Below are 15,258 nucleotides of genomic sequence, written 5' to 3'. Positions count from 1 at the left end.
ATGGAAACAAACAAACCTGTGCATGGTGGGTGACTTTGGAGTGTGGCTCCAGTCGTCCATGCTCTTCATATGTTGCAGCTTGGAGCTCAGCTCGTTGATGATGCTCGCCTTCACACCCGAGAGAGGGGAGTGAAGTCTGCGGCCCTCCAGAAGGATACCACCTCTCTGCACTCCGTCTCCACCTTGCTCATGCTCCCCGACCTCAACCCAGCCCACCGACCGAGCGTCCATCGGCCTCTCTAAGCAGGCAGCCAGGGCGGTGTTGAAGCCATCCTCCATTTTGGATCGACTCAGCTTGTGTTTCCTCTCATCTACGAACACTCCATCTAACCTGACATCTTCTGGGTTGCTGTGTCTCTGCAACTGCAAAGGAGCAGGGTTGGTGCTGTTCTGCCTACGTAGTGCTACAGGCGGGCCCCTCCCTCCTCCGTCCTTGTAATGAGTCATCTTTGGAAACACAGGGTTTGCCAGTTTGGCGCTGTGCACCTCAAATGTTTGCCCACCTGAGTAGGTTGTGCAAGGATCCTGATGCTCACTTCCTCGCTCTCCCTCTCCTCCGCGCCCGTCTCCTCCGATCCCCCCCCTCTCTCCTCTCAGCCCACTCAATCCCAGCATTTCTAAATGGTGGTCACTGCTGCTGTGACTGTCCAGCTCCTCAATCCCAGAATCCACCACGGCATCTTGCCAGTCTCCGCTCTGGGATATAATAGAAGTGTGATGAGTATGGTCAGCAGATATGCCCCCTGTGCTGAAGCCGGCCTTGGGCCCGGCTGTGGTCATGGTGTAGTCGGAGGATGCCGGTGAGGTTGTGGTGGTTGCGGCGGCGGTGGTTGTCATGGTAGTGGTAGCGTACGTCATGGTGGCTGTGAGGGCGGATGTGCCTCTGTCCTGGGCCAGGACGTGACCACCTACTGAGGGGTCGTTAGAGCTGCTGTAATACGAGTGAGAGTGAGACAAGGGCTGGGGTCTGTGTAGCGACATGGCAGGCAAAGATGCAGCAGAGGTGGTGGTGGTGGCGGCGGAGGGAGGGGGAAATATCTGTGGGGACGGATAAGATGGAGAGAGAGCTGACTGCGTAAGGTTGGCCACCTCGCTGTCGTAGGAGGTAAGGCTGGAGGCAGCAGAGTCCCCACCCTGTGGACAGGGTTGGGGAGCATTTGAGGGTTTGGTAGATGGAAGAGGGGGTGGGGGAGGTGGTGCACCACCAGCAGCAGAGTGTTGACTCCGGTGTTGCTGAGGATACTCCTGCATTCTCTCCTTCTTACCATTAGCAAACTCTAAAGGAGGGGGCAAAGGATCTGCAAAGACAAACTCGTCATCTGCATCTATTGAGGGAGCTGGTGGAGGGAGAACCATCAGTCCTAGACCTCCACCCCCCCCTGCTCTTGCTTCCCCCCTAGTTTCATGTGTTGGGGCTGTGGGGACAGTGTACTGAGGGATGTAGCTGGAGTTGGGAGCGCTATCCATCTGCAGAAAGGAAGGTCTGCGGGGTGCGGGTTGAACCGGTGGTGGAGGAGGATGCATGGGTGGAGCAGGTCTGCTGTCATACGCCTCCTTTTCTCTCTCTCTCTCCCTGGGGCTCTGTGGGTAATACTGGGGTGAATACTGACTGGTTTGGTCCTCAGAGAAGCGAACTCTAAGACCCTCCCTGGGTCCTCCCTCCTTTTCTCTCTCCATCCTCTCCCCACCTCCTCCTCCCAAACGTAATATCCTTGGTGACTGCGGCCGGCTCATGGGTGCAGGCGAGGTGGTGGCGGTGGAGGAGCTTAGGTGGACGGACACGGGGGAAGTGTAGGCCGACTGTGTGGGGGTTGCAAAAAGGGAAGGTGTTGGGGTCTGAACAGGGGTGGGGAACGCTCCTACTGTGGACATCTGGCGACCAAAGTGTCTCTCCTCTCTGCGTGTCCTGCGGTCGTCCTTTAGGGCCCTCTCTCTTGCTGCTAGGGCCAGGCCAAGTGGGGATGAGGGGTCCAGAACTTTCCCTGTAAGTGGGTGGATGAAAGTAGTAGTGCCCTGGGTGCCGTATATTGAGGGAGCCGACTTGGGTTGGCCATCCTGACCGAGGATAGGGGAAGAGTACTCAGGCAGGCCAAAGGCCGGGGGCATGCTGCTGGAATAGTGGACATAGTTGTCTCCAGAAAACATACCCTCATCTATAGACTTGGAGGGCCGTAGACGAGGGCTGGGCACTTCCATTTGCGAGCCCTGTAAAGGCTGAATTCTTACCGCTAGTGCTGACCCTCCCTCCCCTGCTCCTCCCCCTGCCTCCCCTTGGATGTCCTCCTCGGATGAGAGGAAGAAAGAAGCACTCTTTCTTCTCATATCTCGGAAACGTTCCCGTTCCCTGCGCGCCCCTCCGAACGCTGTGCCGTATGTCGACGTGTAATCCAAGTTCTCCAGGTTTTGCTGCGATGAAATAGATGGGGCAACAATTGATGAGGGCAAGGAAGCGGACGTAGGGGGCTGAGGTGGCAAGGGGGTGAGTGGTGTGGGTAGACTGGTGTTGGGGCTGTCTGAGGGTGTATCTGCTGAGTTGAGGTCCTCTACATCCTGGACGGGCTCAGTTTCAACGCTGCTACCCTGGCTGCTTCGGCCGCTGCTGCTAGTGGAGGGCGCTTTGACAATGATGGTGGGGATGGGGATGGAGCTCTTCTCTTTGGCTGCGACTCCTTTTCCTCGGTGCTGCCTCAGCCCATCTTCCACTTTCGATTGCTTCATGAGAGCTCCTCGACCACCCCTCCTGCCCGCCCCTTTGCCACCCCCTCCACCCTGCTCCCGGTTGGCTATGTGCGGGTGATGTTGCGGCGCTTGTGGGGCCTTAGGCTTAGCACTTGTCGGCGGTGTAGCACTGCTGTAGCCTCTCCTTAACCCTCCCATCTTGCCACCACCTCTCCTGGGCGCCTCCGACTCTCTGACACACAGTCCGTCAGATTGTCTGCGGAGGGTGGGAACCATCACCTGCTGGTTCATCCCGCCAGGCCCTCCCCTCTCCCAGCCTGCTTGGGTAGCATGCCCTGGCTGGGATTGGAGCTGGTAGTGGGCTTGAGATACAGGGGGTATGGGCATAGCGGGCCCTCTCCCAGGATGAGGGCCTGCTGATAAAGGCGGTTCTGGGGCGGATGTGTTAGGGGGTGGAGGGATTTCCTCCGGTCCCGGCACTGACAGGCTGCGAGCCAGCTTCACGGCAGGTGGGTGAAGATACTGCCTTTCCTCCTCTGTTACACCTGAGAACAAGGACACAGGCGCTTACAAACAGACACTTAAAAAGAAAACGATTAAATCTTTCCATGACAATTGCTGTTACCAATCGATTTTTGACGCATCAACGCCGCATGCTGAGCGTGGCCTGGTTGAAAATGAGCTTGGTTGTAGCCAAAACCTGGTCCGGGCTGCACCAAACTCACTGATGGCTGCTGCTCATAGGGTTGCTTCAGGTGTCGAAACACATTTTGAAAAGGGAGCAAAAGAGAAAAATTGAAAGTAAGTAGGGAATAAAGAGAGAAGAGGAAACATTTACTCAGATATAATCAAATCAACCTGATGTCGGCTGTTAAGTTGATATTGATTTGATATACAGTATAATGCGACGCAGAAGAACCAGTCAGTCCGAGTATTAGAGCACCAGGCAACAGAGCACGGATGAATGGACACAACCTGACTCACACTTAAACAAATGTTTTGGTGTGGGTGTTCCATTGTCAATCATTTTCTGTAAAGTGCAGCGAGAGCAGGAGAATACACAGAGCTAAAAAATAATTAAAAAAAAAAGCTCAAGACCGAGCTGCTTTAAAGATAGGAAACATTTTCTAGCATTAGTCACTTCCATGACTAAATAAGTGCTACATCCTAAAGCAGTGGAGAAGCTCGGTTGTATATGTGAATCTGGTATGACAGGACTGAGAGAGAGGTTTAGTATTTGTTAATATTTTTTTATTATATTATATATTTTATTAAATTGAATCTAAAAAGCCAGCAGTACCCCAAATTATGGTAAAGACCAAAACTAGGACCATTTCCTTTCAATTCCCAACAGTACCTCATTGGAGACGTTGGGAACGACACTCTTGCTCCGGTCCCTCTTGCCTCCATGACCCCTCTGGCCCTGGTTGTCTGATGTAATAGTGTGTTGGGCAGCAGCCAAGATTTCATCCAGTTTATCTAAAACAAAGACCGAGCAGGGGGCAGGTCAGAGAAGAAATGCAGAGAGGTAGTGAGAGGGGAGAATAAAATAAAAGGCAGAAACATGAAAAGGAGGATTCCCTCCCATCCCCTCAAGGTTTAAAAAACACCCTTTTTATGGTATGACAAGAGCGGTGAGAGTGATTTCTTACTTAGTGCCATCTGATAGACTGTCCTCTTCTTATCAGGACCCAGAGAGGACTCGTAATCTGGAAAGGGAGGATCAAAAAAGAGCATCAAACAGGCTGACTTTTAATTAAAGCTCAGGGGCTGATAGGGGTAATGATTAAGGCTGATATTCACCTGCTTTCTTTTTCCACGGAGACGCAGCTGTAGCATGCATAATTCGGGAAACAGAAATTAGGTGTGACTAGAACTGATGCGCAGTCATGTGTATTAGGCAGATGAAAGGATGAAATACATACTCCGACACATGTGATGGTGTGAATACTGATGTGATGAGAGGGATGGAAATGATAATGAGAGCACACACATCCATGAATCTCCCACCTTTGTCCACTGTATGCAGCAGCACATTTGGTTCAAAAGAGAAAAGAAACAAAAAGCAGTTTGTGACTGATGGCGCCAGACATTTCACAACCTGTGTAATTATATCCTTTCGTCTTCATAGGTAATATCAAAAGTGCAAATTAATTAAAAAGCTCCTTCCCCATCAAACTATTGCTAGTGAAAAGAATGAAATCACATCTGTACTGGATAATTTTGGTTAATATTTAATGCTGTGTTTCCCTAATAGTGCCATAGTGCTGTACCATCATACTGCAGAGAAGCGGATAACCCACATTTCAAATGTGACCCCCCGGAAGAAAAAGAACTGTGGGGGACTCAAATCTAATTTATTTTTTTAATGTTCTTTCCAGACCTCCCCTTGTCTTTATTCTTTACATTCAGTCCTTTGTCCCCTCTATCATCTTACCCATGTCCTCCAGCTCTGATGTCATTGACTTGGAGCGCAGGGCAATGGCAGGAGGAGTCAGTCTTTTAGTCTGCTGCGGCGCTGCCAAGGGAAGCCAGCCAAATGCAGACTTAATGTTTAGTATTCTTGTATAAACATGCAGTCACCAATGACAACCACACTGCAACAGGCTTTTAGGGTGAAGTAAACACGCAATCAGCTTTATCGTCACATCATAAACACAGGATGGTGATGATATACGAGGAAAGTTTGACTCTTACCTCTCTTCCTAGTGGTGTCCTCTAGTTCAGGGTTCCGAGCGACCATCACGACTTTTACCATGAGGCTGTTGCCGCCCTGTCGGATCATGTTGACCACCTGCCGGTGGCCGACCTTCACCACGTTCTGGCCGTTCACCTGACGGACACAAAGACACGGAAGGACTGAATGCAGAATGAGCTGATCCGTTTACATTTTTAAAAAAGAACAATAAAGTACTACAGGAATGAGTCTTAAAAACTGGGAAACAAGTTAGCATTTTAGCACTTCCAGTTCCCCTCGTCTGGAAGTCAATGGGTTTTTAGTTAGATGCCTGAAATAAGGTCTGTGGTTAACACAAGCTTAAGAGATTTTAACGTTTTGTTCTACGATATAAAATATGTCAGTAAATACCCCACTCATGAATGTTGACGCTTTTATGTGTTTTAAAAAGGTAGTTGCTAACAAGTGGCTTAATGAGACTACTAAACGTCTTCATGCTGAACACTAGTCCGCCTTTAGCTTAGTGGTGGTGACGTGAAGTCATGCGACCGTGGTGTAGTTTGTTTATAGCCTAACGTTAGCTTTTTACTTCCTGCGATTGCATTCACACTTCAAAAATCACAAAAGTGGTGTTCATTTGTGAAGATTATCTTGCTGAACAAAATGTTTAAGTATCATAAACGTGTGTTTGCCACAGAGCTTATTTTCTGCAATAATCCAATATCCAATGGAAAAATCCCATTGGCTTTTTGTCGAGGGAACCAGGGCAATGATAACTTCCTGCAGCACTCTATAGTTGTTACAGCGAGTGGACACAAAACCCAAAACACACTTTACAGAGTTTATAGTCTTGTGACCACTGTTTCACTTTGCTATTGCAGCTTTGGCATATGTTGTTGCAGTTTTCTAACACCTCTCTTCAAACATACAACATCATACAACATCATTTTGCAGTGTTTTGGACGAGTGCACCAGGCAGCGGCTGCAGTAAATCACAGTTACAAAGGCTTGGGCATCTACATAAGTGACTCATATTAGGTTGAATACTAATGAGCAGTATCTGTCAGCTTTAATAGAGGTTTGACAATCACCATTTCTAGAACTTTTAAAAGGCAACACACAGGGATTTTTAAAGATACGAAATGGCCAGAAAAAAGTTGCTGCCTGAACTGAACTGCTGATGCTTCGTTGATGAAGAACAACCCCTCACCAACTCTGACTAAAATGCACTACATACAAAATATATACTTAAACACAGCATAAAAACTATAGCCTGACTAGTAGGCAATTAGAAACAAAAATGAAGCAATTAGGCTATTATTAATTACCGCAATATCTGATGCAAACATATAGTGGATGAATGCTGTGGGTTGTGTTCTTCAAACTTGAATTTGAACTTGACCACCACCACCTGTAAAATCCCTTTCTCTCAATTCTCTTTTTCTGGTGTGCGTTTGGCTGCATTTACCTCAGCATTCACATCCATATCAACACCATCTCCACCTCCATCTGCTCCGTCTCCCACTTTCTCTATTTTCATCCACCTGTTGTGCGTACCTTGTGTGTATTTTGTGCGTCTCGGATTTGTCTTATACTTCATCTCATTTTTGTTTACCGTGAACGTGTTTATTTCCTCCTAATGTATTAAACCTGTAGTATAGGCAGAATATTTTTGGCATCATTGAGCAAAACTTCCATAATAACCTTTCAGCATATTGTAATTCAAGTGTTCTGAGAGATAACTAGACTTCTAAACCTCTTCATGGCTCTGTTTTCAGGCTTTAAACAAATCTAGCCCGTGACGGCAGACTGTAATGCCTATTTCTCGCCTCAAATGTTTTCAGAAACATCTTTTAGTGTACTGTAAAATGAGAAAATTTGCCGGCTGGTGAGTGGTGCTTGGTATTTCCTTAAGTTATCTCAACATGGCTGCTGGGTCACAAACTTTCTCATTTCGGAGGACACAGAGGCACATGATATTTTTTTTCAGATTACCGGTCTCGTGCACTTCTGTCAGGATATAGTGACTGTTTTATAAAAATATTTTTTTAAATCATACTTTCTCTAATTCTACCCACTGCTGCTTTAATAATTAGATATATGCTTACGATTATAAGATCATAATTTTATGACTAACATTTTGAGTAATAGTATGTTTTCTCAGGTGGAGTTGGCCAAAGTCAAAATTGGTAATCACAATCTTCTTTTCTGAGAATAGTGATTTCATAGAAATCCCACTTCTGAACTGGAGGTTCAGTACCCAGCTGCGTAATGAAGATGTCTTAGTAAATCACACAGGTTGTGGCTGCAAACTCAATGAAATCCGCAGCACACATTTGCGCTTTCCCGTTTTCTTAATAAATGTAGCCCAGTGTGTTTTATCAAACTGGTATATACTGCGAGGCTACAAGGTATTGTAAGGTGGCCCTGTTGTCCACCCCGCAGATATCATCGATCTGTGATGTTTGGTTCAGTGCATCCTAGAAGTTACTTTGTAATGGTGTACCCACTTCTCTTCAGCCTGTCTGGTCTATGTCTTCTTCATTTCCTACATTTCCCAGAATGCTTTTTGACACTCTCAGAGGACCATGCCTGCACTTGTTGCAAGCATTAGTGGGCAAAGTGATATTATTATTTTAAAGGTGCTAAATGCGAGATTGGGAGCATTTCTATTGCCTCCGCACGGCTCTCAACATGGCAACGGCTGAGCCGGCAGCTCGCAGCTAACGGTGCTAACAGCGCTAACAGTAAAAACATTGGCAACAGTGCTGACAGAACTAACAGTGTTAACCTGAGGGGGAACCAGAGGGTGGGTGATACATTTTTTTGGCTCCTGAAGTGTTGTTAGTAAAACTCAGGACCCCAGATTAAGTTCAGGATTAAGTGATGCTGGGTTCAGTTTGTGCGTTAGTCCAAAATGCATCTTGTCCTTACTTCGATGAGGAAATCCCCCATCCTCAGGCCCGCCCTCCAGGCCACGCCCCCCTCATCGACAGACTCCAGGTACTGCAGCGCGGGGAACGCTGGCGTTGGAGTGAACTCCTCTATGGGAGTCTGAGCTGCAGAGGACGAGACAAAAAAGGATGAGCATGAGTGGACACAGATAACAAGAACATGGGTTTGAAAATTAGGGGGGATAAAGAGATTAGAAAGAGAGAATAAGAGCATATGAGACACAGAGAAATCTGTAGAGAAAGAAACTTGTGGTAAATTTGGGAGAAGAGGCTCACCTTTGGCTCCCCTAAGCACAAAGCCAAAGCCCTCATTGTCTTTCTTCTGTAGGAGCACTGTCTTCTCCTTAATGATGTAGTCACTTAGAGAGGGAGCAGAGGGGAAGGGGAAAGGGGGGATGGAGAGAGACGGGGAGAAAAAGAGAAAGAGGAACAGAGCTATATAACTTCTATAGCAACAAAAAAGTCGTATTGTCATGCAAATAAAGCATTTTCTGAATGTGGAAAAACAGCTATACTGCATCACATTATGAAATCACACTGCAGCAAAAGATAGGTTGGCTTGAGAATGTCGTACAAAAAATGCACAAAAAGGGGTTGATGGCAGGGATACAGTTAGTGTCACAATGGGAGGAAGTGTATATGAGATGACATTCCATACTATGGACTAATCCAGCCAGAGCTGACAAGCACTGGGCCGGGGGGACATTAGAAAAATGTGCACACACACTTCACTGATAATGGAAACTTCCAAATGCACCTAAATTGCTGCATTAGCTTTCACTGCCTCTGGCAGCTTTTGCAAGGATACTGTTTTACCGACTCCGGCGCACCACTACCGGTCATACATGACACTTCAAATTATGGACCAGAAGAAGTCGGACAGGCCTCTTCTAATCTCCCTCCAGAATCAGCTCCTCTTGCTCAGAGACCGCAGCCTCGGAGGGCTGAAACAATCACAGACATTTCGTGATGCAATCTTATCATAAGACTGTTGGAGTAGTGTAACAGCTGGCCCGGCAAGCTCCTTCATTATTCTATTACCATGTCTGGGACTTTTGGCCAAGCTGCTTTCTGTAATACAGGACTGGTTAAATGGACTCCACACCGCCACACACAGCCACATATCATGACTCATTTCTGGACTTGACTTTCTAACAATGTCAATTCACCCTGGTTCTGTGAGAGAGCCCGGGGCTCAAGCAGAGCTGTATGATTTAAGAGGAATTCCAGATATTTCTCTCCTCGGCGGCACATTTCTGTGTTAGTATGTGTGCTCCTCAACTTAACTCAAACTGGCACTCCGACTGAAATCGAATCAAAGGATTTGATTTCCTAGAAAGGCTGAACTGTGAGTGAACAGGATGAGTAGCCCGGTCGAAGGATTGTCTTTATTTATAGTGATAGCTTGAGTGCCAAAACAATGCAGTGAAAATGCTCCGGGTATACTCAAGGACATCGTTTCCACTTTGAAAACAGTTTTCTGTCACTCCCCCTATGAAATGGGAAGTTTGGGTGTGGGTGTTCACACCTGGACCTTCATGAGAAGTAGTGGACGTAAATGGGATTTTTCGGCCCTGAGTTCAATATGTCAGGCACTGCTTACTGCATACAAATTCTCAATTACAATTCTCCTTCGCTTAAGTCAGAAGACTCAAAACCATGGCGCTGAATCCAACCTTAAACCTGCAGTAGGCATAATGTTTTTGTCATCATTGGGCAAAACTTCAATAATAACCTTTCAGCATATTGTAATTCAAGTGTTCTCAGAGAAAACTAGACTTCTGCACCTCCTCATGGCTCTGTTTTCAGGCTTTAAAAAAGCTAGCCCGTGACGGAAGACTTTGGCCAATCACAGGTCATTTCAGAGAGAGCGTTCTTATTGAGCGTTCCTATTGGCTGTGTTCCGGCTTGTGGGCGGTGCTTGGTATTTCCTCAATTGATCTCAACATGGCTGCCGGGTCACAAACTTTCTCATTTTACAGCCAAACAGTGAACTACAAGATGTTTCTGAAAACATTTGAAGTGAGAAATAGGCACCACAGTAACAGAATATTGATTCATATTTGATCAGCTCTGCCTAGTTTGACCGTTTGATCGGAGTTCGAGAGTGATTGACAGCTGCTCAGAGACGGCAAGGCTCCAGCTCGGCTCTGATTGGTTGTTTTCCTTCGGTCTGTGAAATCTTGCAGAGGCCATTAGGAACACCGGAGGACACAGAGGCACATGATTTTTTTCTCATGTACTACTGTCAGGATATAGTGACCGTTTTATAAAAATAAGTTTTTTAAATCACATATGCTCCATTTCTACCCACTGCAGCTTTAACTATCTGTAACCTAAACACGAGCATTTGATTGGCTGCCTGGCGATCAGGTCCTGCAGGGTAACTAGACCATGTAACCACAAACACAATATATCAGTTAAAAAGCAAACATTTGGATTTACTTTTAGGTTTTAGGCAGCAGACGTATTTTCTCTATGTCTGGCACAGGAGCCCATCAACTTCATTCTGCCTCAGCCACTTCTGCAACACCCATGTGTATACTGGTCTTAAAATAACAATAACAGCAATATTATATTCCACACCGTCTCTTACAGCGCAGACCCAGCAAGGTTTTGTGTGTTTAATCCGGCAGAGCATGTAATAAAGTTCGGCCGTGCAGTCGCAGAGGTACAGCAAGAGACATGAGCGTTGGCCTGCAGGCCTGAAGATCCAGACTTCGACACGCAAGTCGTAACTTTAGCACTGAACAGACGATCGCTAGTTTCCCCTACTGAGGTCCGTCCCTTGTGTGTTCTCCATCAATGTTACTGTTTCGCCAACGCACAGCCGCCTTCCAGCCATCTGCTCCTCACACCTCATTCCTTTTTTCTCTCACCCTGTCCTCCACCATGCTTTCCCTCTCTGAGGATCAAAGTAGCACGGAGTGGGTGGACGGATCCATTGGGCTCTTCATCCATCCACTTCTACAAGGGGGGAAACATGGCCTGCGTTGGTCCTCCAGGTGGCTCTAAGTTGTGTCGCTGGCTTGCTGTAACACACCTGATTTCCTTTTACATATTCAACGCTATTCAACTTTTGTGTCACCACGCTGACCACTACTGCCTGGCCAATTAGGGCCATAAAAAGCGCAAAGTCCCCGGTTGATCCCTGTTGGCTAGTTGGACACACTCTGTCTGAACTGGCTGCAATGAAGCTGCAAGCATACTAGAGACCAGAGTTATTATGTACCCTCCTGAGTCATCCTCTCTTCTACCCACAATTACTGAGAAAAAAGGCTGTTTTTTAACCATTCACCTGCTGAAAGTACATGCAGATAGACTGGCTATGTGGGGAGAATACCCACACACCACGAGTGAAGCACTTGATGGATGTTAGTGACACACACACACACTGTGGATGGAGATGTGGTGGATAGATGAACAGTACATAAAAAAATATGTACAGGAGTGATACTCCCACAGCAATGACGTATACACTTATATGTGAAAAACACATATTTCATTCAGTGTATATAGTCGCATGCACACGCTCGTATACACAAATGCATGCACACACACGGTCATGCACAGAAACGACCGGTATCTCAAAATTAGAGCTCGAAAGGGAACTGACAAACCGCACTCTTGCCACTTATTCATCCTTCTGTAGAGTCAAGATACTTCACATTTTTAATGATAAGACTGCGATACATAAAAAAAAATATGGGATGTGACAATAGCATCTTCAAAAAGGAACAGGGATAAATGGGAAGTCCTGGTGAATGAAAAACATCTGCTTAAAGAAATCATGACTCAAAGAGAATGAAATACACCCACACTGTCTGACTGAAATGCATCAATATGTGCTCCCTTTCATGCACTAACACACACACACAACAGCGTTCAGAGACACACACCGGAGGAAGACACAGAAATAAACATGCTGCAGAGTCTCCATTCAATAGCCACTTCCGTACCACAGATATTCACATGCATAGGGGAAAAAAATACAGATTCTAGACGCACGCACACTCGGAGACACACACACGTACAGAATACATAGCTTATTAGTCTGTCTTTGAAAAGGCACGGCCTCTCAATAGCATCATCTACCTCTCCCCTCTCTCCATTGTCCTCTCCTCACATCCATAGCCAGCCAATGAATGAGGAAACAGCCGCTACCTGTAAATGAACCACACGCTCCTGTTTCTGGGGCCCAGTGACGGCCACGAAGAAGAGAGGGAGAGAGAGAAATCTCTCTCTCCGCATCCCCCCATTGCCATGTCCCCCCCTCCTCCTCTCTCTCGCGCGCGCTCTCTCTCCAACACCACCACCTCCTCCTCCTCCTCCATCCTCCATCCACCCTCCTCCCTCCTCCTCCCCGTCTTCCAGCGAGAGCTCAGCCAGAGAGAGCCGCGAGAGTGGAGGAGAGAGAGCGAGAGAGGTGGGGAACGAGAAGGAGAGAGACAGCACCCCACATACTTCAGACGAGAGAAGGAAAATGTGAAAGAAAGAAGAGAGAGAGAGAGAATACCAGCGATTATCACAACAGGGATGGAGTGTGTGGTGTGTGTGTGTTTGGTACATGACAGGAAGAGGGGTTGGATGCAAAAATGGGGGTGATGGAGAGCTGAATTTGCGGTGTGGGGATGCGGGGGATGGGTATAAATGTAAGGCGACACAGGGGAGAGAGACAGTGCTTGCATTTTGCACATCAACTGACTGGTGTATCACAGACATACTAACAGCTGATTCTCACCCTGGATTCACTCACACGCACATTTGCAAACTTTCCTCTCAGCTCCCTCATCTCAGCTCTAAAGCAGAGCTGTCATCACCAAACACTCTTCCCTCTCTCTAGCTCTCTCTGAAACAGTAATTGACATTCTCCCAAATGCCCAGCTGCAGTGAGGGAACATGCTCCGGATCACCTTGCTCTTAATTGAGCACCACTTCACCACGGCGCTGCAATTACGCTTTAACCAGCTTAGCACAGGTAATATAACCCCAGTGGCTGCTATTTCCATTTGGAACACAAGCACAGCTGCATTAAAGCGAATGCCTTTTTGGAAATGACAGTGAGCAAGGGTAATGTCAGCTGCAATGTGTAAGAGGCTGCAAAACCCCGGGGTGGCAACTGGTAAGTCCTTCTCACTAGCCAAGGGACCTAACCAACGCTTGGTGTCTCAGCCTCCTCATGACTCATCAGCAGCATGATGTATATACACGCACACAGGCGTATTCAAATGCAACCTAACTCTCAAACAAACATGCTCGGCTTCATAATACACAGCTGCAGCTGCCCAGGGCTGAGCCGCAGCTTCAGACAGATGCCACGGCGGAGGAGAAGTAACCCCTTTCTACCTTTCATTATGGCATTATTGTGTTCAGTGTAAACAAGCAACAACAGAGGAGAGAGAGGCGTGTGGATGCAGGTATCAAAGAGACAAGTGCATTTGCCTGATGGAGCCAAAAGGGGCAGAGCTGAAAATGACATGGCTGGCTCTTTGTGCTTTTACCGCTGACGTGTTCACACAGCAAAACAATGGAGAACAAGTGCTGTTCAGGATCAGCAGAGAAAACAGACTCACGCAGCACTCAGGAAGACATGAAAGCACAATGGGCACACACACATGAACCTCCTGCTACCTGCAAAGTGTGTCAACTATTTCAATCACCTTGACTGACCTCACAGACTTTCCTTACAGTAATAAACCAGAGAGCAGACAGTTCAGTCGCTGCCCACACTCATGTGTCAATCCACAGCTAGAGCTATGTCAGCGGCTGCAGCCAATCAGGTTTATTCTTGTTTTATGAGTCCATCTATTTTCTAAACTGGTATCCTGTTCAGGGTTGCAAGGGGTTGGGGCCTATCCCAGCATGCACTGGGAAAAGCCGGAGACAATTCGAAAACGTCACAGGGCAGCAGACGAACACAATCACCCTCTCATTTACACTTTTCCAGCTGTTTAGACTTAACTTACTTATCGATCGATCACAGGGTATAAGGGTCATTAGCAACTTTTCTTACCTGGGGCCGTCCGTGCCGTCGTAGGCTCCGACAGTGACGTTACGGAAGAGCTTCCTCTTGGCTTTCTCACTGCGCGTCTCTGCAAGGCGAAACACATGCTTGATTTAAACCATCAGCTTCCGTCATGACACCTTCTCCGTCTTTTTGTAGAAGTGTTGTGTCTCCAGTGCAACGCACAAATGAATCAAATATATTTACACCCCGTTTTCTACATGACATATGGTTTGCTCGCTGCGTGAAACAAGTGCATCTGCGAAAATAGGAGAAAAGCAAATGTCTGTGCTGTACATGTGCCGCAGTCTGCTGATAAAGGGCCTGCTGGTATACATGAGTGTGACATGTGCTGTGTTACAGTGACTTAAAGGATCATCCCAGCCTGAGGGAGTATGTAACCCATTTTCCAGCATGCCCTCTCTCCAATCTATGGTAAATGCATTTATATAGCTCCTTTCTAGTCTTCCGACCACTCAAAGTGCTTTACACTACACGTCGGCATTCACCCATTCACACACACATTCATACACTGACGGCAGAGGTTGCCATACAAGGTGCCAACCTGCCCATCAGGATCTAATCTAAATACTCATTCACACACTGATGGCACAGCCTTGACATGTGGACTGCTGGAGCCGGGCAACCTGCTCTACGTCTGGGCCACAACCGCCCCTATGTGCTATTTCTTATTATTGCTAAGTGTCTTGTTAATTTTATGAGTTATCTCAAAACTATCAATAACAAATGTCTTTCGATGTATACTGTACATGAATGATTAAAACTATTTTAAAAAGTCTATCAGTCACAAATGTTTTCAAAAAGGTTTAAATGTGACTTAAAGGTACAGTGTGTAGGATTTGGTGGCATCTAGTGGTGTGGTTGAAGATTGCAACCAACTGAGTACCCCTCCGCTCACTCCTCCCTTTCCAAGACTGCGGTAA

The 15,258-nt window shown here is 46.9% G+C and overlaps 1 protein-coding gene across 4 annotated transcripts in view; it reads right to left on the bottom strand.

The window, feature by feature from the left end:
• Positions 1 to 15,258, bottom strand: part of LOC119479394 (SH3 and multiple ankyrin repeat domains protein 1-like) — a 62,966-nt gene that overhangs the window by 3,412 nt on the left and 44,296 nt on the right. For all 4 annotated transcript variants that reach the window (XM_037754932.1, XM_037754929.1, XM_037754930.1 and 1 more), the window contains exons 17-27: positions 14,324 to 14,402; positions 8,587 to 8,669; positions 8,291 to 8,415; positions 5,377 to 5,512; positions 5,117 to 5,197; positions 4,690 to 4,698; positions 4,483 to 4,509; positions 4,332 to 4,388; positions 4,037 to 4,158; positions 3,305 to 3,428; positions 17 to 3,224 (exon numbers count right to left, since the gene is read on the bottom strand). In XM_037754932.1, the coding sequence (XP_037610860.1) occupies positions 17 to 3,224; positions 3,305 to 3,428; positions 4,037 to 4,158; positions 4,332 to 4,388; positions 4,483 to 4,509; positions 4,690 to 4,698; positions 5,117 to 5,197; positions 5,377 to 5,512; positions 8,291 to 8,415; positions 8,587 to 8,669; positions 14,324 to 14,402 (4,051 nt within the window). The remainder of the gene's footprint in view (positions 1 to 16; positions 3,225 to 3,304; positions 3,429 to 4,036; positions 4,159 to 4,331; positions 4,389 to 4,482; positions 4,510 to 4,689; positions 4,699 to 5,116; positions 5,198 to 5,376; positions 5,513 to 8,290; positions 8,416 to 8,586; positions 8,670 to 14,323; positions 14,403 to 15,258) is intronic.

Source organism: Sebastes umbrosus, chromosome 20 (genome assembly GCF_015220745.1).
Source record: "Sebastes umbrosus isolate fSebUmb1 chromosome 20, fSebUmb1.pri, whole genome shotgun sequence".
NCBI lineage: Eukaryota > Metazoa > Chordata > Actinopteri > Perciformes > Sebastidae > Sebastes > Sebastes umbrosus.
The sequence above is the reverse complement of the archived record's forward strand: the minus strand, read 5'-3'. Positions and strand labels throughout refer to the sequence as shown.